This window comes from Erythrolamprus reginae, chromosome 2 (assembly GCF_031021105.1).
Source record: "Erythrolamprus reginae isolate rEryReg1 chromosome 2, rEryReg1.hap1, whole genome shotgun sequence".
NCBI classification, from domain to species: domain Eukaryota; kingdom Metazoa; phylum Chordata; class Lepidosauria; order Squamata; family Dipsadidae; genus Erythrolamprus; species Erythrolamprus reginae.
In genome coordinates, this window is record NC_091951.1 from 34,467,081 (window position 1) to 34,495,023 (window position 27,943).

The 27,943-nt window shown below is 41.4% G+C and overlaps 1 protein-coding gene across 4 annotated transcripts; it reads left to right on the forward strand.

Moving 5' to 3' along the window:
- Positions 1-26,482, forward strand: LOC139160127 (E3 ubiquitin-protein ligase TRIM7-like). Of its 4 annotated transcripts, none has more exons than XM_070737678.1 (8): positions 1-119; positions 7,873-8,392; positions 10,844-10,939; positions 12,963-13,196; positions 16,891-16,913; positions 20,482-20,594; positions 22,053-22,085; positions 25,389-26,482. In XM_070737678.1, exons 2-8 carry the CDS (start codon positions 7,976-7,978, stop codon positions 25,907-25,909), a joined length of 1,437 nt encoding a protein of 478 aa, XP_070593779.1. In that variant the 5' UTR covers positions 1-119; positions 7,873-7,975; the 3' UTR covers positions 25,910-26,482. The 4 variants fall into 4 exon arrangements, with proteins under 4 accessions (XP_070593779.1, XP_070593782.1, XP_070593780.1 ...); XM_070737681.1 differs by having other exon boundaries at positions 71-115; XM_070737679.1 differs by having other exon boundaries at positions 96-119; positions 7,853-8,392.
- Positions 26,483-27,943: the final 1,461 nt, after the last annotated feature.

The window sequence follows — 27,943 nt, forward strand, 5'->3', positions numbered from 1 at the left end:
GGCGTGGGCGGGGCCAGACGCAAGCAGAGCATTTTGGGAATGGTAGTTTAATATTTTCCTATAAAGGCACGGGCAGGAAAGGGTTTTTTTATGTAGAAGGAAAGAGCGCCGCCTTGTAGGTTTGTGATGTTCATGTACATATGAAGTGTTAAATTTATTTATTTATTTATGACATAGATTTCTTTGCCGTCTGTTCCTCAGACTCAGAGCTCTTTCTGTTTTGTTCCGGTTTCCTTTAGTATCCCTAAACTCTGAGGAAGTACTGTAATGCTTTAAACCAGAGGTCCCCAACCTTTTTTGCACCAGGGACCGGCTTTAAGCTAGACCAGTTTTCCATGGCCCGGTGGGGGGGGGGGGGAGCTAGCTGTCAGCGGCGCCGTAAAAGGGGCGATCAAGAGAGGAATGGGTGAATGAATGGACGGAGGGTGGGAAGGAAGGAAGGAAAGAGGGAAGGGACAGGAACAAAAGAAGGGTGCAAAGGAAGCAAGGAAAGGTGTGAAAGGGGAGAGTAAGAGAGGAAGGAGTGAAAGAAGGGAATGAGGGAGGAAGGAAGGGAGGAAGGAAAAGGAAAGCAAGAAATGGAGGGAGGAAAGGAAGGAAAGAAAGAAAGAAAGAAAGAAAGAAAGAAAGAAAGGGGGAAGGGACAGGAACAGAGGAAGGAAGCAAGGAAACTTATGAAAGGGGAGAGTAAGGGAAGAAGGTAGGAAGGAGAAAGAAAAGAAGAAATAGAGGAAGGGAAGGTAAAAGAGAGAAAGAAAAAGAGCAAGAAAGAAAGCAAGAAAGAGAAAGAAAGAAAGGCAACTTCAAAGAAAGGCTCACTGAGCATCTCTCACTCTCTCTCTCTTTCTATCCCTCTTTCTTTCTTTCTCTTCCTTTCTCTCTCTCCTCTTCCTTTATCTCCTCTCTCTCTCCCTCTCTCTTTCTCTCCCCCTCTCTCCCCCTTTCCCTCTCTCCCTCTCTTGCTATCTCTCCCCCCTCTCCCTCTCTCTTTCTCCCTCTCCCTCTCTTTCTCTCTCTCCCCCCTCTCTCTTTCTCTCTCTCTCCCCCTCTTTCTCTCTCTTCTTCTCACTTTCTCTCTCTTGTTTTCTTTCTGTCTCTTTTGCTTTCTCTCTCTCTCACTCTTTCTTGTTTTCTTTCTCACGCTCTTTCTCTCTCTTGTTCTCTCTCTTGCTATCTCTTTCTCTCCCCCCCCTTTCTCACTCTCTCTTTCTCACTTTCTCTCTATCTTGCTGTCTGTTGCTCTCACTCACTCTCGTTCTCTCTCCATTCTTCTCAGCGATGACGCGCGCACGCCCTGCCCGCCTCACCTTTGCGAGAGCACTTTCGCCCCGGGCTCTCAGCAAGGGGGTTTGGAGGAGAGGCGGGGCCGGCGAAGGTGATATTGAATGTCGGGGGAGAACGGGCGGCTGCAAGCGCTCCCTATCCCCCTGCTAGCCCACTCGGAATATTCAAAATAAGAAAAGCCTTCGCCGGCAAAGGTTTTTCTTATTTTGAATATTCCGAGTGGGCTAGCAGGGAGATAGGGAGCGCGTGCAAATACCCGTTCTCCCCCGACATTCAATATCACCTTCGCCGGCCTCCGCTGAGGAAAGCCTTTGCCGGCATTTCCTCTCGTTGTCAAGGAGGCGCAGCGGCGGGCGGAGAGAGGGAAGGAGGGGGGGGGGGGCAGCGGCGTCCCTCCTGGCCTTGGCGGGCCGCCCAACCCTCCCCACCTCCTGCAAACGCGGCGGGCGGCGGGGGGAGAGCGAGGAGCCGGTTCCGGCGGGCGCGGGGCTTGGCTGGCTGGCGGGGGGAGCGCCGCTGGTGATGCGGAAAGGCCGAGGGGGCCCTGGCGCCGCGGACCGGCTGAAAAGCTCCAACGGCCCGGTCCCGGTCCGCGGACCGGCGGTTGGGGACCTCTGCTTTAAACCAATGATGCTTGCAGAAATTGCTAATCCTGAAAAGATATTACGTAGTCCAAAATATGTGTTCCAACGGAAATTGCACCTCTTGGAGAAAGTCCAGAGTTTGTTTCTGCTATTTCTAGGGAGATCTAAAATTTGAGAGTTTGCTTATTTGTATCCTGCCTTTATTACATTTGCAAATACTGTAACTCAAGGCTATTTAATATATCCAATAGACCAGACTTCTCCTATTTTTCCTACAACAACCACCCTGTGAGGGCTGAAAGGGAGTGATTGGTTTTCATGGATAAGGCAGGACTAGAATTCACAGTCTCCTCCCTTCTAACCTGGTGCCTTAACCACTAGACCAAATTGAATTGAATTGAATTTGATTTTCTTGATTTTCTTGTGTTTTAATTTACTTTTTTACCCTGCCTTTATTATTTTTTTTAAAAAACCCTAGATGCATCCTTTTAATGTTGAGCTAGAAAGAATAATACATTCTTAACTTATGTTGGTAGTGGCTGCTTGAATGGCAAAAGTCTAAATGCTATTTAGGAATACCAATTAAAAGATGCCAAAGAGAACTACGGTAATTTAGTAGATTTTAATCTCTTTAATTAGTGTTACTCATGGATCAAGGGAAGAGAAAACCAAGTGTTATCTGCTTTATCAAGTAATAGGCATGATAAATTTGGATGTTTTGTGGATGGTTATTATGGTTACAGATAATGCAAACTGACTGCAGTGCCTGCCTTTAATCTATGGTACCTTGTTTCTACAGATTACTAATTTCATCTCCCAAAAGGAAGGAAGGTGGAGTTTGTGTGTTAAATTTAGTTAGCACCTTTTCTAACTAACCATTTTGATTAAAAGGCAACACACACACCTAACACACAGTAATACTTTATGGATTTGAATTGATTTGTGGATTTAGTCCTATTGCCTAATTTACCTGTACCTACTCTGCTAATGTTTTTGTTTCTACCAATATCTTGCACATGTTTGACAAACAAACCAATATATATATAAAAATAAATGGAATGGAATTGGGTTTTCAAAAGTAACACAATCACATCATTTGTTATAATATTGATCTTCAATACACTACAAAACCTTTAAATATAATAGTGGTCATAATTAAAATCTAGAAAGGGGATAGAAACTAGAGAGAGAGGATTAATGGAATACATATCTTTATTTAATAAGGTGAAGTAATAATAGGGGAAATCAGAATTTGAACCATGGTACGATTAAGAATGTTTGAACAATATGGTGATTGGCATAAAAATAACATGCTGAAATATTGAATAATTAAATAATGAAAGATTATAATTTAAAATAAACATATGTATTACTATTAGAACCATATAAATTTGTTAAATGTAACAAATTGTTTTATTTGTAGTAAAAGGAATGACACTCGGGATATGGTGATTAGCATATTGAATAACATTGAAATATTGAATAAATAATGAAAGATTATAATTCAAAAAATAGTGTACTATTAGCAGAACTATATAGGCTTGCCAATTATAGTAAATATGATTAATATTATTTTATTTGTATTAAAATGTAAGATACTCAGGTGCTACACTGTTGATATGTTTTCAAAAAATTAAAATTAAAAAACTTGTAAAATAAAAAGACACACAAAACCTTATTTTTGCTGTAACAAACAAAAGATAATTTCTGAATGCTATGGTTTTCTGAAATTATATGATAGTCATTCAAACTAGTAATAAACTAAACTGGGTTTGTGGCAGTAAGATTGATAAATGGAAGCCTTCCGTACATGTGAGTGAATCTTAAATACATAAACCTGTGGAACCTTCAGGTTTTGGGGGAACAGTAAACAAGGGTCATCTTTCAAAATGGGAATTTTCCAAATTAATTTATTGAAAAAGTCATGGAGCAAATGCTAGTTGCTTAATGACACAGAGCTATGAAAAAACAAAGGGAAACAGCATTTTGGAAAAGTGATTGTCTGGAATCAAGATATTGTGGATTTATCACCCTCCCCCAGTTTATATAGTAATAGAGATTGTAGGAGGAGAATCACAATAGTCTCTTGTAGTAAAACATCAGAAGGATTCGGAGAACACCTTTTCCACTGATTGTACCTTTTTAGCACAGAACAGAGTGGGAAGGGACCTTGGAGGTCTTCTAGTGCAACCCCTTGATGTACCATTTCAGACAAGTGGTTGTATCAGCCTACATCTTTACTTTCTTTTAAGATTCTTGCCAGTTGCTATGGAAATGATGGTGGGAGAGTTGCAGGAGATCAAAATGAAGTTTCTGAGGAGAGGAGACCTGGCCTCTTGGGTTGTTTAATGTTTTTCAAGGCCAACTGTCCTGGCTTCAGAATGTTTGAAGGAGGAACCATGCACCTAGAGACTTTCCCAAAACATATTTCTGGCCAATGATTGAACTCTAGTTGCCTGGCTATTACTTGATGGGCTCTGGGGTTTGTTTCAGCTTGCTTCTTTGTGTGAATTTTCTTCAGATCTTGCCTGATCATTGCTGTATTCAGTTCATTCCTAATAAAATGAGCCGAGGTGGCGCAGTGGGTAGAGTGCGGTACTGTAGGTCACTAAAGCTGACTGCTAGCTCTGCAGGTCAGCGGTTCAAATATCATCACCAGCTCAAGGTTGACTCAGCCTTCCATTCTTCCAAGGTGGGTAAAATGAGAACCCAGATTGTGGGGGCAATATGCTGGCTCTGTTAAAAAGTGCTATTGTTAACATGTTGTAAGCCACCCTGAGTCTAAGGAGAAGGGCAGCATAAAAAATTGAATGAATGAATGAAAGAATGAATATATAAAAGTATATTTTCTTTAAATGCATGGAGTCAAAGATTTTTCCTGGGGATAGAGTGGAGGCAGTCCTGAAAGATTGTCTGATCTCTTAAAAACCTCCAATGATGCAACATCCACAATTTCTGAAGGCACCCTGTTCCACTGGTTGAGTGTTCTCACTGTTAAGAAGTTTCTTCTTAAATCCAGGCTCCTTCGTTCCTTGATTACTTTCCATTAGAGGTGGGTTGCTCCCTGTTTGAACCGATTCTATAGAACCGGTAGCAGGAATTTCCTCCTGCTCGCCGAACCAGGAACAATTGCCAGTTGCCTACGCCCCCAAACTGGCTCCAATGGTGGCCCCACAGGCAGCGCTATTTTGTTTTTGGTTTCCACGCATGCCCAGAAGCTTGGTTTTCAGTACTGTGCATGCCCATGTGTGAATTCATGCGGCATGGCTGCGCGGCGATGTGTGCATGCCCACGTGGAACAGGAGGAAGCGAGCCAGTGGTGAAGTAAGTTAGAATCCATCCATTGTTTCTTGTTCTTCCTTCAGGTGCTTTGGATTGTTAGGTTATTCTAGCAGTGGGAGAAGCCTAATGCTTGGCTCTCGTTCTTTTGAAGGCAATGGTTGGCATACTACCCAAACACTGAAAATGTTATTCATGTATTTTTAACATTTTAACGTATTTTTAACGGAAAATCACATATTTATTTATTTTATTTTATTTTATTTTTATTTGTTTGTTTTGTCAAATATGTATTGGTGGTATACAAAGATATAATAATATTTATATACATGATACTATATTATATAATACAGTGGTACCTCGAGATACGAGTTTAATTCGTTCCGGACCTGGGCTCTTAAGTCGAGCAGCTCTTATCTCGAACGACTTTTCCCCATAGGAATTAATGTAAATAATTTTAATTGGTTCCAGCCCTCAAAAAACTCACAAAGTTAGTCTAAATTATGCAGAAAGACATGTTTTTAATGAAGAAATGTACATGTACATATAAATGAATAATGAAGTTTCTTTCACTTAACTTGTAAACTTTCTTAAACTTTTAAATTTACATATGTTCAACTTCTCTGCCACCCAATCCTGTAGGACAGAGGTCCCCAACCCTTTTTGCACCAGGGACCGGCTTTAAGCGATCAAGAGAGGAATGGGTGAATGAATGGACGGAGGGTGGGAAGGAAGGAAGGAAAGAGGGAAGGGACAGGAACAGAGGAAGGAAGCAAGGAAACTTATGAAAGGGGAGAGTAAGAGAGGAATGAGGGGAGGGAGGGAGGGAAGAAGGTGGGAAGAAGAAAAAAAAGAAGAAATAGAGGAAGGGAAGGTAAAAGAGGGAAAGAAAAAGAGCAAGAAAGAAAGAAAGAAAGAAAGAAAGAAAGAAAGAAAGAAAGAAAGAAAGAAAGGGGGAAGGGACAGGAACAGAAGAAGGAAGCAAGGAAACTTATGAAAGGGGAGAGTAAGAGAGGAATGAGTGAAGGGAGGGAGGGAGGGAAGAAGGTGGGAAGGAGAAAGAAAAGAAGAAATAGAGGAAGGGAAGGTAAAAGAGAGAAAGAAAAAGAACAAGAAAGAAAGCTGCAAGCACCCCCCCGAGCCCCCCAGGCCGGCTGCAACCTTTTAAAACACGCGCGCCGCTTCACAGCTGTCTCCTGAAGCCGAACGCGGAAGTTAGCGTTTGGCTTCAGGAGACAGCTCCTTGGCGCTTGTATCTCGAATTTGGGCTTGTAAGTAGAACAAAAATATCTCTCCCCTCCCAGCTCTTATCTCGAGTTGCTCTTAAGTAGAGCAGCTCTTATGTCGGGGTTCCACTGTACTTTATAATAATAATATAATATTTATTATAATATATAATATATGCATGATACTATATTATAAAGGTTTATTATTGTTACCCCACTGACTCACCAGGAAGTTTCTACACAGCAGGCAATTGCTGAGCCATCAAACCACACCCAGCCACCAGTATTTATAGAAGGAAGGCAGCTGAGGTCTCGCAGTGTTCGCCTGAGAACAAGGACAGAAACACCAGCCTGAAGATGACGAGTGAGACCTCGTCAAAACGTCGCCAGAAATTTCCAAATCCTACACGGGAAGAAACCCGAATATACCAAGACCGTCATACCTGTACCCGTGAAAATCTATGAAAACATATTCGGGTTTCTTCCCGTGTAAATTTCAGAGATTCCTGGCAATGTTTCGACGAGGTCCCACTCGTCATCTTCTGGCTGGTGCTTTTGGCCTTGTTCAAGGGTGAACATGGCGTGACCTGATCTGCCTACCCTCTATCAATACTGGTGGGTGGGTGTGGAGTGGTGGCTCAGCAGCTGCAAGCTGTGTTGAAACTTCCTGGTGAGTTAGTGGGGTTACACCAGGGTCATTGATGTAATTGATGTATGCTGATTAGTTGATGTTTGTGGATTGGGCATGATATCTTGAGTAGTTGGAGCCTGCAGACTACTCAGTTGTTTTGTAATGTGTGTCTGTGGTGTAACATCCTGGGTTTTGGTATGGCTGCGAGTTTGTGGTCTGGTCATGTGTTTATGGTGTTTGTCAGTTTGCTTTGTGTGCATGTGCAGCAGTTGGGGGCGCTGCTGTGGTTTGGTTTTTGGGTGGTGGTTGTATTTGGTCTGTAGGGTGCGTATGGCTTTGGGTCTGGTGGGGGTGATTCGTGGTGGTGTCCTGTGTTGTTCTGGGTCTGGTTTCAATTTGCGTGGCTGGGATACGTTTGTTGATGAGGGCTGGTTTCCAGATGCCTGGTAGGCGGGAGGCATCATCACATGTATTCATATTGTGGGGGTGTTTGTCTATTTCAATGGCTTCCATGATTATTCTTTTGTTGTAGTGTTCAGTTTTGGAAATTAATTAAGTTCTGTCAAAGTCAATTTCATGTCCTGTAGTTTTGAGGTGTTGGAAAAGGGAGGAAGTTTTTTCTTCTTTTCTCACTGCGTTCTTATGTTCTGCAATGCATGGTGCATTATTCTTTTGTTGTAGTATTCAGTTTTGGAAATTAATTTAGTTCTGTCAAAGTCAATTTCATGTCCTGTTATTATATAATATATATAGTATATATACCATACTATTTTTGGGGAAAGAGGGATGTGCTCTCCAGTGGAGGAATTGTAATATGCTGATCCTAGTTCCTTTCTCTTCCATATCAGAATCTGTTCTTTTTCTGCAGCTCGAGAGCACAGAATATTGCTATTAATTCCTTCAGCTGTTGCTGTTTCCCACCCAAGTGAAGCAACTGCATTAGCTTTCCCGATTTTGGTAGAAGAAGCGCCATGGACCTACAGCACATTGTACAGCAGCTGCAACGGGAACTAACCTGTTTCATTTGTTCCAATGGTTTCTTAAATCCGACAACGCTTGTCTGTGGGCACAATTTCTGCCATGGCTGTCTTGTGAGTTACTGGGGCCAATTTCCCATCGAGACTGCTTGTCCTCAGTGTGAGGAGAAAATTCCTCGGCTGAAATTTATACCAAACCTGCTGCTGCTGAATATTACAAAACTGGTCGAAGAGTTGAGTGCTGAGATAAAGCAAACCACAGCAGAGGGCCATGTGTGTAAGAAGCACCCTTCAGCTCCCAAGGCTTTCTGCAGGAATGAGCAAGTCCTCTTCTGTTCGATGTGTGATTTATCTCAGGAGCATCTGACTCACGATGTTGTGCCTATGGCTGAAGCTGCCCAAGAGTATAAGGTGGGACTCTTTGATGGAAGTTGCCCATGTCAGTCATTGGAGGTCATCTAGATCAGGGATCCCCAACCTTTGGGTCATGGTCCACTACCGAGTCTTGAGCCATTCGGAACTGGTCCATGGAGGGGACAAGCGAGCACTGGTGGGTGCATGCATTCCCTCCCGCCATGCCCCCCCGCCACTCTGCAAAGGCAAAAAGGTTGGCGAACTCTACTATAAGATATTAAAGAGGTCGCTGTTCCCCCAAGTATTCTTACTGGGAGGTTTAACTGAGCTCTGCTTCTTCAAATGTTGTTGTTGTTGATGATGATGATGATTTAATATGGAACGTAGTTTTGACCCAGGCATTGTGGTTTGGATTGCTGAGCTCTGCTTTTATTTATTTATTATTTATTTATTGGATTTATATGCCACCCCTCTCCAAAGACTCGGGACGGCTTGTAACATATAAAAGGAAACAATGAAATGCAATGGCTAACTCCAGTTAATTAAAACTAGATAAATTAATCTAAAATCCCCAAACTTTTATGTTAAAAATAAATAGTACCCATTGACCATACATAACATTCATCGGTCAGGGGTCCAAGGTTTAATTGCCCCAAGCCTGGTGACATAAATGAGTCTTAGGACTCTTGCAGAAGGCAAGGAGGGTGTGGGCAGTGTGAATCTCTGGTGGGAGCTGATTCCAGAGGGCCGGGGTCCCCACAGAGAAGGCTCTTCCCGTAGATCCTGCCAAGCGACATTGCCTGGTTGATGGGACCTGGAGAAGGCCAACTCTGTGGGACCTAACCAGTACTGATACGGCAGAAGGCGGTCCCACAAGTAATCTGGCCCGATGCCATGTAGGGCTTTATAGGTCATTACCGACACTTTGAATTGCAGATTAATTTTGTGTTTATTGTTTTTTAGTTTCTGTGCCTTCCCATCAGTCTTCACACCTGCTTGGATAGGACGTGCAATTTTCTTGGTGACTTTTTTAGAAGTGGTTTGCCTTTGCTTTCTTCCTAGGGCTGAGAGAAAATGACTGGCCAAAGAGTCACCCAGCTGTCTTTGTCCCTATGGAAAAACTAGAACTCACACTCTTATCACAAGCATGGTGGTGGGAGTAGTAAATACAAAATTTCTTTGGGAGAGGAATGGGATACCAATGCAGCGAACACTCCAGTGTAGTCATATAACTCAGGAGTCCCCCAACTCTGAGTCTATGGACCGGCGCTGGTACGCAGCATGCCAGAAACTGGATTGCGCAAACAAGTGAAGCCCCATCCATGTTAGATGTAGAAAACATCTGAAATCATGCCCCCTCCAGTTCACAGAAAAATCTCTCTCCACAGAACTGGTGCCCAAAAGATTGGTAGTTGATGGCCTAGACAAGAAGCACAAACCATGAGCATTATATTTATTGTAAGAATATACACTGCTCAAAAAAATAAAGGGAACGTTAAAAAAACAGAATATAACTTCAAGTAAATCAAACTTTTGTGAAATCAAACTGTCCACTTAGGAAGCAACACTGATTGACAATCAATTTCACATGCTGTTGTGCAAATGGAATAGTTGCTCAAATGAAATATTCAATGAGAATATTTCATTCATTCAGATCTAGGATGTGTTATTTTGAGTGTTCCCTTTATTTTTTTGAGCAGTATAGTAACAAAACCTGGCAAGGTCAAAAGTTTTCTTTCCCTTTCCTGAAAACTAGGGATGGTTCGTTTTGAAATGCTACCCATGCCATTTTTAAAACTGTGAGCTAAGATATCTTTTGCTTGATGATTATCTAGATCAGTGGTTCTCAACCTTGGGGTCAGGACCCCTTTGGGGGTCGAACAACCATTTCACAGGGGTTGCTAAGACCATGGGAAAAGACAAATTTCCAATGATGTTAACAACTAAAGCTTCTATTCTGGCATCTCAGAACATATTTTTACAATCCAACCAATCAGGTGTTTACAGGGGGGTGTCCCTCTGACCTCTTGCCAATCAGCTTAAAGATCTGTTGGAATAATTGGTGCTAAACCTATACTGTAGTTGGGGGTCACCACAAGATGAGGAACTGTATTAAGGGGTCGCGGCATTAGAAAGGTTGAGAACCACTGATGTAGATTGTCTCTCTTCCTTCTCTCTCCCAAGGCCATCCTCAATAGCATTGCACTCAAAAATTCAAGTACTGTACCGTGATTTTCGGAGTAAAGGAAGCACCGGAATATAAGATGTACCTTAGTTTTTGGGGAGGAAAATAAATCTGCCTACCTAGTATTCATGTGGCTAGCTGGTCAGCTTCAGCACATTATTTTATTCTCAGGTTAGGGCTTAAAAAACCTTATTCAGAGCGATTAGCAGAAGTGGCAGAGAAGTTACAATATTTGATGCTATCCTCATACTATTTGGTGATGGTCTTGTGATGATATTCTCGTAGTATTCGACGATTATCTCAATATCTTTCCCCCCCACCAGGGCCAATTGTTAAAAGTCATGGGGACTTTAGTGAAAGAGAAAAAAGAGAGATCACAACATCACACAGAAGAAGAAACCCACGCTGAGCACCTAATTGTATGTGTTACTAAGAAATGCCTTTTCTTTTTAATGCTGTTTGATATACTTGCCTAAAATATATAAATAGTTTAGTTTTCTCCACGGATACTCTAAGGATCAGCATTTTGTAAATCTTGCAAATTTTCCCCCTGAATTTGATTCCTGGAGACTAAGTAGGCAGTTTCATATTGTTTTCAACCATATGGAAGTAATTTACCATGTTGGTTTGCCTAGATGGGATTTTGAACATGTTTATTTTCCATTTTACAACCATTGGATTCTTTAGTGTTCTTCCATCCACGTTTTCCCCAAAGGTACTTTTTCAAGAGGCAGCTGGACATTGTTTTTCCTTGGAAATATTTCGCTTCTTGTCCAAGACTGTCTGTCTGTCTGTCTGTCTGTCTATTTACATGCATATTGGTAATACAGTATACAGATATAACGTTGTTTATATACATGAGATGCATACTGACAAGAGGGAACATTAGGACAGGGATGGTAGACATGCTGGTGGACTTATGCACTCCCCATATTGACCTCTTAGTAATTTCATGAGGTCAACAGTGGACAGTCCAAGCATAACGTTTTGTGGGTTTGGTGACGAAACTACAAAGTCAGTTAGTGAATTCCAGGAATTGACCACTTGGTTGTTAAAGTTGTATTTTCTACAGTCAAATTTGGAGCGATTCACTTTGAATTTGTATCTGTTATATGCTCGTGTATTGTTGTGGTTGAAGCTGAAGTAGTTATTGACAGGAAGGACGTTGTAGCAGATGATTTTATGAGATTTGCTTAGGTTGTGTCGAAGGCGACGTAGTTCTAAGCTTTCTAAGCCTAGGATTTCAAGTCTGTTTGCATAAGGTATTCTGTTGCAAGTAGAGGAGTGGAGGGCTCTTCTCGTAAAGTATATCTGGATACTTTCTAATCTATGTGGGTTCCAGTCAGATGAGCTGTATTCAAAGATTGGTCTGGCGAATGTTTTGTATGCTCTGGTTAGTAGTATGATAATACTGGAGAAAAAGCTACAATGGTGATGTTGTTGCAGTGGGCTTTGGCACTTAGGTCCTTTGATATGAGTATTCCAAGGTCTTTGACAGAGTGAGGGTCATCTACAAGGTCTTGTCTATTCAGCTTTTATTTGGTGTTCTGATTCTTTTTCCTTTTTTAAAAAAAAAAAAACATTCTTCAGTTCAGTTGAGTTCTTCAGAATTTATGAAGCTTTTTAGATGAGAAGCGAAACATCTTCAAAGAAAAACAAAATAAGCCCAACTGCCTCTTGAAAAAAAAGCAAACATAATTGAGAATCTTCATAAATATTCAAGTTCTAACTAGGTCCAAACATGCTTAGTTTTTTTTTCTAAAGATTAGTCAAGACTGACTTGGTGCTGGTGTCTGCTGGAAAATCATCTGTAAAATGTGAAACGTTTGAAAAACTGCTAAGGCTAAGCAAAGAGTAGATAATCTTTGGAAGGCTCAAAGGTAGCATATTTGGAAGGTAGCATATTAAGGTTGTTGAGTATGTCATCAATACCCCATAAAAAGATCGCCAGAAGCTATGATGCCAGTCACTACTTCCTGTGTGCAAATATTCCATGATGTTAGTCAGCATTGCAAGGCAGTTTAGACAAGACACACACTCAGATGACTTAACTCTACTTTACTATAAGTTTACATTAATAAAACCTTGCAAGTCTGAAAATACAATTCTGCCCCATCACCTTTACGGCCTAAAAAAGGAGGGAAGATCCATTCAAAAGAGACATTTGCCACACCCACATTCCTTCTCTGGGCTAAGCTGCATCCTATCCATCTGTTCCATTGGATGTACCATCAGTCAATCAGTACTCTGTTTTCAAATGAGAAACCTGTTGGCCCTCTTATCTGCTTTCTTACACTTCAAGGAGAGGTGTATATTTTGTGAATTTGCGCCTCATGTTTAATTGATGCTATTTCTTATGAGAAGTTATTCTCATGGTGACATTTCCAAGCTGATTTGGTTCCTGACCAAGCATCTTTTCTTCTTTCCATCTGCTGCTTGCAGAGGCAAATAGAATACACGAGACAATATGTCGTAGCTGAATTTAACGCAATACGCCAATTTTTGGAAGAACAAGAGAAATTTCTGCTGCTTAAAGTTTGGAAAAACTTAGAGAAAGGGATGCAGGGGAAAAAGGCTAAACATGCAGCCATCTTGTTCCGGGAAGCCTCAGCTTTTGATGAACTTATCCAGACAATCAAGGAGAAGTGCCAAAAATCAGCAGTTGAGCTTCTGCAGGTAAGAGATTCCAAAACTGGGACAAAGAGATCTGAGAGAACAGCTTCCCCATGATCAGTGATGGCAAACCTTTTTTTGGCTCAGGTGCCAAAAGGGTGTGCATGCATGCAATAGCGTGTGCGTGCATGACCACACCCATAATTCAATTCAATTCAATTTATTAGATTTGTATGCCGCCCCTCTCCAAAGACTCGGGGCGGCTCACAACAGTAATAAAACAATATTAACGCAAAACAAATCTAATATTAAAAGAAGCATATAAAACCCTATCATATTAAAAAGCAAACAGCACATGCATACCAAACATAAATATAAAAATATAAAAAGCCTGGGGGAAAAGGTGTCTCAATTCCCCCATGCCTGGCGGTATAGATGGGTCTTGAGTAATTTACGGAAGACAAGAAGGGTGGTGGCAGTTCTAATCTCCGGGGGGAGTTGATTCCAGAGGGCCGGGGCCGCCACAGAGAAGGCTCTTCCCCTGGGGCCCGCCAAACAACATTGTTTAGTCGACAGGACATGGAGAAAGCCAACTCTATGGGACCTTATCGGTCGCTGGGATTCGTGCGGTAGCAGGCGGTTCCGAAGGTACTCTAGTCCACTGCCATGTAGGGCTTTAAAGGTCATAACCAACACTTTGAATTGTTACCGGAAACTGATCGGCAGCCAATGGAATGCCCTCCCTCGCAAATACACACAATCCCCTGCACTGCCCCCCTGCGCATGCGTGCAGGCCTCACTGAAGTCTCTAGACTTCTGGTAGGCCTGTTGGGACATTTTCGCCATCTCCATGGTTCAGGAGGCTTTCCTGAACCCTGTGGAGAGCGAAAATGGATGAAAAGAAGCCCAAAAATCAGCTGACCAGCACACAATGCATGCTGGAGCTGACACAGTGCAACGCCTTGCATGCCCTGAGATATGAGTCCACACGCCACCTGTGGCACTCATGCCATTGGTTCGCCATCACTGCCCTAGGTCCTTGATGGCGAACCTATGGCACGCGTGCCACCGGTGGTACACAAAGCCCTCTTTGTGGGCTCACAGGTTGTCACCCAGCTCAGACCCATTGAATGATTTGAGAACAAATCTAATATTTAAAAATCTAAAAACCCATTATTTAAAAAGAACATACAACACAAGCCTACCATGCATAAGACTATATGGACATGCCTCCCACCTGCCAGCTAATTTTTTTAAAAAATAATTTTTATTGAAGTTTAAAATTTAAAAGAAAATATAGACATACAAGAAGACAAAACACAAAAGATAAAGGAAAGCAAACAGATACATGCACATAACAATAGATACATTAACAAAAACAATATTATATCAAACACCTTCCTTTTCTTGTTTTATTTCCTTGTTTTGGCAAATACATTGGGCAAAAAATAAAAGGTTTTGGTTATTAATTTCTCTGAATATGTACATTTGTTATCATTCCTACTGCCTATCTTAATCATTAATACAAGAGTTCGTGCATTTAAAATAGTCAACTTCAATATATAATTTAAAAAAAGAAAAAAAAAGAATTGATATTTTAATATTCTTAAATTTCTGGATATTTGTAATTCATGCACTATTGTGTTATACTTTTAGTTTTCCTTCCTTTTTTTAAACCAATCATAAAATGGGTTCCAAACTTCGTAATACTCAGAGTCCTCTTTATCTCTCAATCTTAATGTTAGCAGGTCTGCCTCCGTGCAGTCAATGATTTTCTTAATCACAATTGAGTCGCCTGGTATTTCACCTCTCAGGAGGCTGCAGCGAGGCTTGCTAGGCCCAAAATGTGGCAGTGGAGGTCACACGCATGGGGAGGGGAGCAGAGGGAGATTGTACATGCATCATGCAGGAGGAGGATGCACATGCAGGTGTGTGTGTGTGTGTGTGTGTAGGTTGCATGTGTATGCGTGGGAGACAAGGGAGCATGGGGGGGTCATGTATGCATGCGTTGAGGGCAGCATTCATGGGGTTGTCTCACACGCATTGCATTATGGGGTCTGGCACATGCACAGGCACATGACAAGAAAAAGAAAGAAAGTTTAGCCATCTTTGCCATAGATAGATCTCCGTGTAATTCTCCATGGAGGCCTTCCTGATTCTGCAATAGTCTTCCAATATTCATTTGCAATTCGTTGAGACAGTTGAGATTTATTTATTTATTATTAGATTTATTTATTTATTTATTATTAGATTAGATATTATATTTATTTATTATTAGATTAGATAGTTCAATAGGTCAAAGTTAATTACTCCAGTCAGTGCAGAAGCCTTACGTCAGCCAGAAATAACTCAGAGCTTAAATGTCAGAATGTCCAGAAATCCACAGCAAACACGAAACCACAGTTCAACAAACTTTCTTCAAACTGAACGATACACTCCCACACAGGCCTCTCCAACCCTCCCCTTTTTCAAGGTTGCAGCAGCGTCATTAATTCTTATCACCTGTGACCTATAATCTGTTTCTGCATTTGCACAGCTGCTCTTGTCTTCCCAGCATTCTCCTGACCCGAACATTAAGAACAGGATTGTTCATTAACTCTTCCCCTTCTGATTCAGATAAACTCTCTGTCTCTCCAGTCTCTTCCTGCTCCACTTCCCCCTCTGCCTCTCCTGGTTCACTGTCTGATTCGTCCTCCAGCCAGATGGGTCTTCTGTGAACAGACGGCTCCCACTCCTCTGCGTCAAATCAGCAGCCAAAGGAGCTGGCCTGAAGCCAACCACAATAGTTTATAGCAGACTTTATATCCATGATTCCCAACATATGGTCCAAGAAATATAGATGGACTGTGAGTGTGGTAGGTGGTCCTACTTGGACCTAATTGTGGCACGTAGATTCTACTTTTCTGCTTTGTCCTCCTGAGGTTGCTTTCATCTCATTCTCAAACACTGGAGAGACAGATGCAGGGCATCCTTAGCTATGCTGGTGTCAACATAACACGTTCCACCTTATTCCGACACCATCCAAGAGCAACCTCTAGGAGTATAGAATCTGCCAGATGTTTTCATTGATGATCTTTGGAGAAGCAAATGACCCACAATAGCGAGAGGATAGCCATCAGCAAAGAGGGCAGCCTACTTTATGAGTATGATGTTTGTCCATTGTGTTCGACGAGGACCTTGATATCTAATGAGTTGTGGGCTGTGCATGATGTGTCCGCAGGTGGCTGGTGAGGCCTATATGGGCATGACATGTGTGGGCACCACTGACATAGCATTTGCATTTGCAGCCCTGGCTTTGCAGAGTGCTCGCTTCTCTACTGCTCTGAATGTTCTTCTGTCCTCAGATGTCTGGTAGCCTTGGTGGATCAGCATGCTCCATGTTGGTCGATCTTGTGCCAGGGTTTCCCAGGAGGTGGTGTCAATATCGAGGAACTTGAAGGAGGCTTTGAACATGTCTTTGTAATGCTTCCTTTGTCCCCCATGCGATCGCTTTTCTTTAGACAGCTCACCATAGAGGAGCTGTTTACGGATGCGATGGTCTGGCATCCTAGCAACATGGCCTACTTTATGGGTATAGCTTTCTGCTGAAGGATGAATGTACGGCCCTTTCGTCTTTTTCCATGGAACTTGGGGTGGCTCACAACAATAGTGATACAATGGTAACCTTTCCAAGTATTATTCCAGTCTGGGATTTGAGAGGCACTTTTACTATGAACCCTAATTCCTTTCCACATTTTAACTCTTTTTTCTCTTCTAGGATGCGGAAAGCACTCTAAACAGGTAAGCTGACTTCTCCCTAAATTGGAATTGTGGACTGCATGGAGAATGGCTAGGCAGAGCACAGTCAAACTTTGTTTTTATGTGTGTTATAAGTGCAAATTAGTGGAATAATAGAAACCCAAGTTTTTTTTTGTTGGTGCTCCAATTTGAGATCTTTAAAAAACAAATTGTAAAATCATGCATTCCATCTATTTTTTTGTTTTGACATATCAAAAATCAAACCAAGTTTATTTGATTATCACTATAAAACATTTGCATAATTGGTTGACAGTAGACAATCAAATACAAATTATATTACACATATTCGAGCCCAGTTACTTGAATAGAGTTTAAGTTAAACCTCATTGCTCATGACTTAAATGATGATCCAATGATCTTAACAGAAGATCATTGAGGATAGTGATGATCTTAAGAGAAGGCAACGAGAATTATTTATGATAGATTAGCTAAGAGACATGTTTTGGAGTCCACTTTGAATGCAGGTTTTTTAAAATATCAATTCTTGGGGGAATTTTGACCTCCTGAGTAGTTTTCCTACTAGTTTTATTCCTCCCTTTTTTGTTTCTGCCTAGGTCAGTGATGGCGAACCAAGGGCATGTGTGCCACAGGTGGCATGTGGAGCCATATCTGCTGGCACATGAGCTGTTGCCCTAGCTCAGCTCCATGCCGGTCAGCTGATTTTTGACTCACCCAGAGACTCTAGGAGGGCATTTCTGGCTTCAAGAGAGCCTCTGGAGGGATGAGGGAGGTGTTTTTACCCTCCCTCAACTCCTGGGAAGCCTTTGGAGCCTGGGAAGGGTGAAACACAAGCCTATTGGGCCCACAGGCAATTTGCAGCCTCCAGAGGACCTCCGAGCAGCGGGGGAAGCTGTTTTCACCCTCCCCAGGCATTGAATTATGGGTGTGGGCACTCGCACCTGTGCGATAGCGTGCATGCACGCTCTTTTGGCACCCAAGGAAAAAAAGGTTTACTATCACTGGCCTAGGTCCGTAATGGTGAACCAATAGCATGCATAATACAACTGGCACGCAGAGCCCTCTCTGTAGGTTTCCAAGCCATCACCCAGCTCAGCTTTACTATGCATGTGTGCCTCCCTCTGGCCGACTGATTTTTGGGATGTGCGTGGGGGGGGGGCACATAAGAGAGATGCATGGGCATGTGTGGTGGGCTGCATGCAAATGCACAGGGGTGGAGATCATGCATGCATGAGCAGGGGTGGGGGACCTAAGGAGTTGCAGTGCACCCCTCATGACCTGTTTTTTGTCTCAGAAGGCTTCAAGGAGGCCACATAGGTCCAAAATGGGGTGGGTGGGTGAAGCGCCCCCCCCATGACCCCAGGAGGCTGCAGGGAGACCTGCTAGGCCCAAAATGGGGGGCAGGGGAATCATGCAGAGGGGGAGTGTTCTGCCGGGCTTCTTGGCATGAACCCTCAATTAAGATCAAAGGTAGGAATTCAGACACACACAGATGTAAGTCAATGACACTGTTTTTTATTGAAAGTAAAATAGGAGCCAAGCACACTTTTAGTCAGGCAAAATGCTCACCTTCAAAGCCACGGCTTTGAGTGCTGTGAAGAACAATAAACAAACAAAAAGCAGATAACAAGCAGCTGTGAAGACGTCACAGTCACTCTCCTTCAAGAGTTCGCAAAGTCACAAACTTGACTATGATTTAGTTCAAAAGTCCTGGAAACAGTTCAAAGAGAGTCCTTGTAGAATCCTGTTACAAAATACACATCCTCCTTTACCAAACGGATAAACTTCCACACCCAGAGGCCAGAACGCTGACTATTTAACAGCAGCCCCAATTAGTCTAATTACACCCAGCCACAGGGGATCTACCTTATTTCCTGTAGTATTTACGCAGTTGCTCTTTCCTAGACATTGCCCTGAGGCTGCACATATCAATGAATGTCTCTCCTTCAGAATCCAGTGATGATAACGATGATGAATCACTCATGGGGCGACTACCTAATGGGCTGTCTGCCATTACCCCCTCTGAGGATCCCATTTCACTTCCACTATCTGCTTCAAACGCTTCGCTGTCAGTAAAACTAGCCTCTGACACTGGGAGGATTCACCCACATCCACCCCCACAGTCCTTGGGGCAGGAGCTGGCCCAGAGCCAACCACAACAGGGAGCATGGGGGGTCATGCACACATGCACAGGCAGTGGGCGCATTGCATTATGGGGTCAGGAGGTATGCAAACTTTTGGCACGCAACGAGAAAAAGGTTACATCACTGTCCTAGGTCAACTAGACTTTACTCTGGCCCCTCTTGCCTGCTTTATCCTAGATCACCATTCTTTGGCAGAATGGTGGGATGCAAATGCCATCAATAAAATAGGCCTGTTACTTAGACTACCAAGTCTCATGTGACTTCTCAAAGAAAAAAGAGTAACCAGCTGGAACTATCCACCCAAATGTGGGAACAGGGATGAGAGTTTGGGGCAGGGGTGAGCAGACCTTTTGAGTCTGGGATCGCATGTTGTCTTCATGTTTTACCTGGCTGATACGAATTCACTGGCATGAATGAAGCCTGTACTTTGGAAGAGGGATAGTTGAAGAGTTTATATGGATGCCTTGAGCCTTGTAGAGTATCTTTTGCATACTCTTTTTTTGGGCTCATATTTTGTTAAGCTTGGGTAGTTTTAAAAGGCCCTAACATTTTCAACAACTGACTGATAATTGTAGTTCTCTCAGGCTTCAGGAAAGGCTCTGGGAACCATAGTTTGGAGGCTGGCTCATTTAACAGATATTGATCACCTATAACAGTGATGGCAAACCTTTTTTGGTTCGGGTGTCAAAAGGGTGCGCATGCACACGATAGCATGTGCGCATGTGCCTATACCCATAATGCAATAGCCCTCATGCATGCGCACAACCCCCATGCTTCCCCCCACTCATGCATCTTCTATTTTTTCTCTAAATCTATTTCCTCAAAGATGTCCTCTATTACCTTCATTGTGTGTTATTGTGTATTGGACTGAATGAATGAATGAATGAATGAATGAATGAATGAATGAATGAATGAATGAATGAATGAATGAATGAATGTGCACAGGCATCACTGAAGCCTCCGGACTTCTGATAGGCCCATCGGGCTGTTTTTCGCTCTCCTCATGTTCAGGAAAGTCTCCTGAAGTCTGAACCTATGTTCTGAACTTAATGTTGGGCCATTGGGTCGTCTTTCGCCATCCCCAGGGTTCAGGAGGCTTTCCTGAAGCCTAGGGAGAGTGAAAACAGCGAAAAGGAAGGCGAAAAATGAGCTGTCTAGTGTACACATGTGCACTGGAGCTGACATAGAGCAACGTCTCACGTGCCTTCAGATATGGGTCCACCTGCCACCTGTGGCATGCATGCCATAGGTTCGCCCTCATTGGTCTATTTCAGTTGCAACCTATTAACTTTCCTCCTTTTATCTGTGGAACAGAGAACAATGTTCATTTTTCATGTGAGTCTACTGGGCAGTTTTGGATCTGAGGACATTCAACACTATAAAAGCAGTTCTTCTGCCAGATTTTTCTATCTTTCCAAAGATGGCCCCATCAGTTTATTTCTCCTTAGGTGCCAGCAAACACTTATGAATCCAATAACACTTCCTCCATCTCTGAAATTGGAAGCCTGGGATTTATTTGATTTCACTGCCCTCCTAGGGGGACTCATGAAACAATTCAGAGGTAAGAAAAGGACTGAAACAAAACATAAACATTGCGATGGAGAGATGCTGAGTTAGAAGTTGGTACTGTAAATTCTGGGACCATTGAAAAACTAAAAGGGCCTGATCAGTAGGGAATTTAAGGGCCACCTGAGCAGAAAGTTTAATTTTTTTTGTGGAATTTGAAACGGCCACAATGGCTTTTATTTCAGAACTCTGCTATCAAAGTTGATAAGTGGAAATAAGATTGGCATGACGAAGGAATGGAGAAGGCTGGAGAAGTAGCAAGGATTTTTTTCAGACTGAAATCAATGCAATGCCTTTAAGAGACCCACTGACATTTTAAAAAAATACTCAATTTAAAATAGTAAAATTAAAAAAAACCAGCTGGATTCTATTCTTGGCATCTCCAGTAATTATTGGGAAGGACTTCTTTTCCTGAAATTTCCAAGAGGAAGGCATTTTAGGGAATTGCTTGATATTTGAATTACACAATGTTTTGTATTTGTAGGTAATTTCAGATTGTGCTGATGAATTGCAAGGCAGTATGTACAGGGGGTGGACACAAAAATGGAAACACTTGACTTTTTGGCATCATAATGTTTGAACATGTTCAAATCAATCAAAACTTGACATATTTTAATGTTTTTTTAAAAAAAATCTGTTATTTGATATGTTTTTTCAAACTACCTTTTTTTTAACAGAAATTTAAGGAAATTGGTTATAACCTTCTAGAAATTGCAGACCTCTCAGACTTTCAAAGAGGCCAAATTGTTGGTGCTCGAATGGCAGGTGCTAGTGTAACAGAAAGTGCCCGAATGTTTGGCATTTCAAGAGGCATTTCAAAAGCAGTCTCAAAAGTAATGACTGCTTTTGAAAGAGAAGGGAAAATGTTCTCAGCCAAGCACAGGTCTGGTCGAAAGTCGAAGCTGTCTGAGAGAGACCATCGGACTCTAAAGCGAATTGTTAGAGCGGATCACAAGACCACAGCTCCTAAAATCACTGCAGAGCTCAATAGACACGTACAGAACCTAGTTTCCACAAAAACTGTTTGAAGGGAGCTTCACAAACCTGGATTCCATGGAAGAGTTGCAATGTGTTTCCATTTGTTTGTGCCCCCCCCCCCCTGTATTTAAGTAGACATCAGACATTTATTTGCATACCCATAGCTAGGAATAAGAAATACGAAAACATTTCATATTTAGAGAAGGCAAAGTTTGGATTCAGGTATCATGTTACACCATGTTGTTTAACTCTGGTTGTTGATTAATTAAGTTCACATAACATAGGATACACGACTCTTCTACTTTTTATTTATCATTTGGAAGGCTTGAAAACATCATTTAATATTTCAGAATTTGCTCAAATATTGCTTAGTTAGGTGATCTTGAAATGAAGTGTCAATGATACTTTGACAGCAAATTATATTTTGTTCAAAGTGTAGTGTCGGGTTACTTAATCTGTTTCTCTATTCCCTTAGGTTTCCTGGCATCTGGATTTCGGATTCATAAAGGTATATTATCTGGGGCTGAGGGATAGTTAAATCATCACAAACTTCTTTGCTTAAATTTTACATGGGGATTCACCATATATCCATCCTGTGCAGTAATGCCGCCCCGAGTCTTCGGAGAGGGGCGGCATACAAATCCAAATAATAAATAAATAAATAAATAATGGGAAGCCAATTTTTTTACTGCCACACTCTGGGTGTGGCTTATTTTGTGGGTGTGGCTTGACGGTCATGTGATTGTGTAGGAGTGGCTTTCCGGCCATGTGACCAGGGGGGAGTGGTTTGAACAATCATTGTTCAGGTGAACTGTTAAGTCCTTGACTTACAATCTCACCAGTGTCTCTCTCTGGGGTGACAATTTGCTTTGCGTTTCCCGCACTCTCCTTGGGTCGCCCCCTGCCTCAGGCTGGGTAACTAGGCGAATGGGTGCCGATTAGCTGTTGAGAAAAGAGGGGGGAGGAAATGGCCCCCCTGCAACTCCTGCCGGTGCTGGTTTCCCTGCTGCTTTCCGAGGAGGAAGAGGATGGGAGGGGGGATAGTCAGCTGGAGCTGGGCACACAGCTTCATTTCCACCGGTGGAACTGTGTTCCACCCCGTCCTGCCTGCTGCCCACCCCTGATCCTGTGTCCCTTGCCCAAAACAAGAATGAGCCTTTTCTATTAGAAAAAAATGAGAGATCATTACAATGCCTTTAAATTGGAAGAAAACCAACAAGGAAGAGTACCAACCGAAATGTTATAATTAAAAAGATTTTGGAATGTGCAGAACTAGATAAATTGACTTACAATTGAAAGAGAAAGAAGATTTGGAATATTACGAAACTTGGAACCTATTTTATGAGTGGCTTGACAGAAGGAAATAAAATAGTATATTAATGATTAATTTAGTACAAGCATAGGATATTGTTATTAATATAGCAAGGACAAATATTTATACAGTGGTACCTCATCTTACGAACGCCTCTTCTAACGAACTTTTCAAGATACGAACCCGGTGTTTAAGATTTTTCCCCCTCTTTTTCCGAACTATTTTCACCTTACGAACGCAAGCAGCTGCTGCTGGGATGAAGGGGTTTCTTTTTTCCCCCTTTTTTGAAGAAAGAAAAGGGAGGGGCTGCTTGGAGTAGGAAACATTTTGCAGAGAACAACGTGCTTGCAAAGGAACTGAAAGGGTGTCTTTTTAAGAAAGAAAAAGGAGGAGGGAGGGGCAGCTTGGGGGAGGAAAAATGTTGCAGAGAACAACGTGCTTGCAAAGGAACTGAAACGGTGTCTTTTGAAGAAAGAAAAGGGAGGGGCGCCCCCCTTGCCTTTCTTCCTTCCCACTCACCCTTTAGCCTAGCCTTGCTTCTTCCACCCTCCCCCTTTAGCTGCTCCTCTCTGCCCTCTGTTCGCCTCCCTTCTAAAGTTTAGGATTTTCCTGAAGGATTTGCACGCATTATTTACTTTTACATTGATTCCTATGGGAAACATTGTTTCATCTTACAAACTTTTCACCTTACGAACATCCTCCTGGAACCAATTAAGTTCGTATGATGAGGTACCACTGTATATTTTATTATATTAATATTTAGAAATATATATATTAAGGAATGGTATTATAATTAAATTCTTAGAGGTGTACTGATTACAATGATAGTAGAAATAGGTAAAACTGGTAAACAAGCACAAAATATTTGTTGATATAAGTATCGTAAAATAATTCTAGGAGGTATAAATGAGTGTATGTATGTTTTGTTTTTTGGTTTGTATTGTACAGTGTTTTACTTGTTTGTTTTTTCTTTTATGTTTTTAAACTTTATAAATGGATAAAAATGTTTGTTTAAAAAAAAGGAACAAAACATTTGTAGCACTGCTATGTAGTCCTGTGATTTCTGCCTATGCTCGTCATTTAATGATCCAGTAATCCTTTGTAGTGTAGAGTTGGGTAGAATGGAGCTGAGTGTTTACTGGCCGGGTGCCCTTCCTGTCACCACTGCAGAGCTTTTGCAGCAGATATATTCTCTTTGTAGCCAGAGAGAGAAATATCAACCTCTATCTAGGATAAAAATCACAGCCTCCTGTTTATGAGGCAAGAGCTCCACCTCTAGGTCACCACCCCATTCTCTATGATTTCTGCCTATATTAATATTTAATACAGGAGGATTATTGTTTAAGATCTTCAAACTATAAGCTTTGTGGTTGCACCTTCTCTTCTCCCCTCCCCACCCAATTTAGAGAAGTCTTTTCCAACCTGGATCCTCTTAATTCTTATTTACAATTTCCAGGAGACACAAATCTTTCTTTTTTCATTTCTGCATCTTCACTGCTAAGAATAAATCTCACAGTAGCATCTCTATGCAAAATGTCTCACCAAGAGGAAACAAACTCAGCAAAGGACAATAAAAAATGTACAAAAATTCAGAAAGTAGAGAAAACAAAGTGTTGAGGGGGAAAAAAAGAGGAGATAATTCCAAAAATGATACTGTGTTTCTCTGAAAACAAAACCCTATCTTATGTATTTTTTGAACCCTGAAATAAGTACTTGGCCTTATTGTCATGCACTCGAAAGCCTGATTATCAGGGGATCTCTTATTTTGGGAGAAGCAAGGTATAAGTAGACAAAAAGAAGAGAGCAATATTTTTGAACATGGAACAAGTAGAACAAGTAGAACATTTTTTAAGAATTCAAAACAGAATAAAGAGAAAAATGCTTTAAAAATGATGGGCGAACTGAAGATGAGTAATCTAGAGATCCAACAGCATGAGACATGCTGTGATAGTGAAAATATTTAGATTAAATAAAAATGACAAAAAGAGTTACAAGATATTAGAGGAGAAGGAGGACAGATTCACCCAAAAGCCAATAAGAATTGAAATTCTAAAAAGGACAAGAGAGGATGGATGGAGTAGTTAAGAAGTAATGGCAGTTTTTCTAAGAAGTTTTCTAAGAAGTTTTTCTAAGAAGTGCTAGAAAAAAAGAAGTAGAAAGTAGAAATTAGGAAAATGATATGTATACTAAAATGAAATAGAACATATTATGATTATTATGTGTACAGAAATGTTAGAAGTTGAAAAAGTATGATTATATGTAAAGAGTAATATCACTATCAGAACTGTATGCAAAATATATTGACCCAGATAATACACTGTAAACTAAACACTTATGGATGTTAAAGAAAAAAACCTATAAATAAAATTTTTTAAAATAAAAATAATAAATCTCATGGCATAGCAAAAGACGTATCTGATAGTATTCTCTAATCATGTTTGAGCTTTTGATGGACAGCTTCTATCTTAGAGATGACTTACTTTAATTGTTTCCTTGTAGCAAATGTGACTCTGGATCCTGACACAGCTCACCCCATGCTCATTCTCTCAGAAGATCTTAAAAGCTGCTGGTTGGGAAGAAAATGCCAAAATCTCGTCGAGAATGACAAGAGATTTGATCAAATGACGTGTGTGTTGGGACGGGAGATGTTCATTAGTGGCAGGCATTATTGGGACGTTGCTGTGGAAAATAAGGGCAGCTGGGCTGTTGGAGTTGCACGAAGTTCAGTGAAGAGAAGGGGTTCTTTGGCCTTTGGTACTATGGAAGGGGTCTGGGTAATGGGAATAAGTTATAGCAGATTGTGGGTGTACACGAACCCCACATCATTTGTTTCTCGCACAATAAATTGGGAGATCAATAAGATTCGAGTCTCTCTGAACTATCCTGGACGCCGGGTGGCTTTTTGTGATGTCGAGACAGGAAACCTGCTCTGTGCCTTCTCAGCAACTTTATTTGCTGGAGAACCCATTTGCCCTTTATTTTGGCTTGAGAAGAAAACCCGTCTCTCGCTTTGTCCCTAAGGCAGAAAATCCATCACCAGATCCTTCTGTCTTTAGATCTCTGGACCCTCTTATTATCACTTTCCCTTTGTCTCTGTTCTTCCTATCCATCTCATCCTCCATGCCTAATACTTGGGGTGAATTTCAGCTGCAAACTGGTGTGATGTTGAATTAATCTTACAAAGTTGCTATACGTGCTTTTTAATGGAGCCATACATGTTGTGTGAAATCCACCAGACTTGGAGGGATCAAAATTCCCTGGTAGTGCTGGAGGGTGCTACGTTGAGGAAGACTGTCTTGGCTGTATTTTATCATTTTAATCTTTAGTGAAGGCTTCCGATTAAAGTTTTAGTTGTGGGAAGCAGCTCTTAATATGAAGAAATAGAGCTGAATGCAATTGTTTCACGGGGTGCTATTTTGAACACACAAACACTTTTGTTAATCACAATGAGTTGAATTGTAGTTAAGCGTACATAGATCAGGATAGTCACATTTAAAAACACCATTCTTTTATATAATAAGAGTGTAAACCATTTGGTTTTTTATTTTTTGAATTTAATATGTGGTTTTTAATAAAGAATTATTATACCCCCATTGCTTTTGTGGTTCTTTTTGTTTTCAAACATTTCAATCACTAAATGAATGGATGGAATGGGATGTAATGCAATTTTTTCTTGGCCAAGTATGATTGGACACACAAAGAATTTGTCTTTAGTATATAGTCTCTCAGCGTATGCATATAGGCCTCACTTCATTTTTAAAGATGGTTCTTTAAAACTATCACATCTTTGCCTTTTCTTTTTTCTACCTTGCTACATATGAGGCCAAAAGTAATTTGCTACTTTTTTTCTGGCTACTGGTTGTTCATTCCTTCCATGCTTCTGACCCTAATCTTCCTCAGGGAACGTTGGAAGGTGATGGTTGAGTGAGCGGGGTTAGCCATTTATAGTACTGTATATGAATTGGGGATTACAAAGACCATCTGAGGCTAGACTGGCAAATTTTAAAAAAAATCTGAAAGACTTGTGAAACAGTTTTGTATTTTTGATGAATATCAAACAGTTGAATTTGATTTGATGGAAATATTACCCTTCTGCTTTGGTTCTTAATTTTTTACACTGCTTCTGGGAGAACTCATACAAACACAGGACAGGAGGCTCAACAACTAGCCTCATATTGCAACCGCAACAATTTAGAACTGAACACACTCAAAACCATAGAAATGGTGGTAGACTTTCTGTGCCAACTCAGGAAGCTCAAACTGCCCAAGGAGCTCCTGATACAGTTCTACAGGGTAATCAATGAGTCCGTCATCTGCACCTCTATAACTGTCTGGTTTGGTTCTGCAACCCAACAAGACCGACACAGACTTCAGAGGATAATCAGAACTGTAGAAAAAACAATTGCTGCCAACCTGCCTTCCATTGAGGGCCTGTATAATGCATGAGTCAAAAAGAGGGCTGTGAAAATAATTACCGACCCATCGCATCCTGGACATAAACTGTTTCAACTCCTCCCCTCAAAACATTGCTACAGAGCACTGCACACCAAGACAACCAGACACAAGAACAGTTTCCCCGCCCCTGAATGCCATCACTCTGCTAAACAAATAATTCCCTCACCACTGTCAAACTATTTACTAAGTCTGCACTACTAATACATTTTTTTCTCATCATTCCTATCACCCATGTCCTCCCACTTATGACTGTAACTTTGTATTGTATCCTTAAGATTTTAGTAATTTTGATTGTTTCTTCATTGCTTATTTGACCCCATGACAATCATTAAGTGTGGTACCTCATGATTCCTGACAAATGTATATTTTCTTTTATGTACACTGAGAGCATATGCACCAAGACAAATTCCTGTGTGCCCAATCACACCTGGCCAATAAAGAATTCTATTCTAAACGCTAAATAAGATTACAGGGTCCCATTTTCTACATTCTGGCTAGAGAATGATGCAAAAGAATCGTACAGAAACCATCCCCTTTAGAGCATGTGGGGTGGATTGGTGGAGAGACAAAAGTAAACTGCATTAGGATTTGTCTAATTT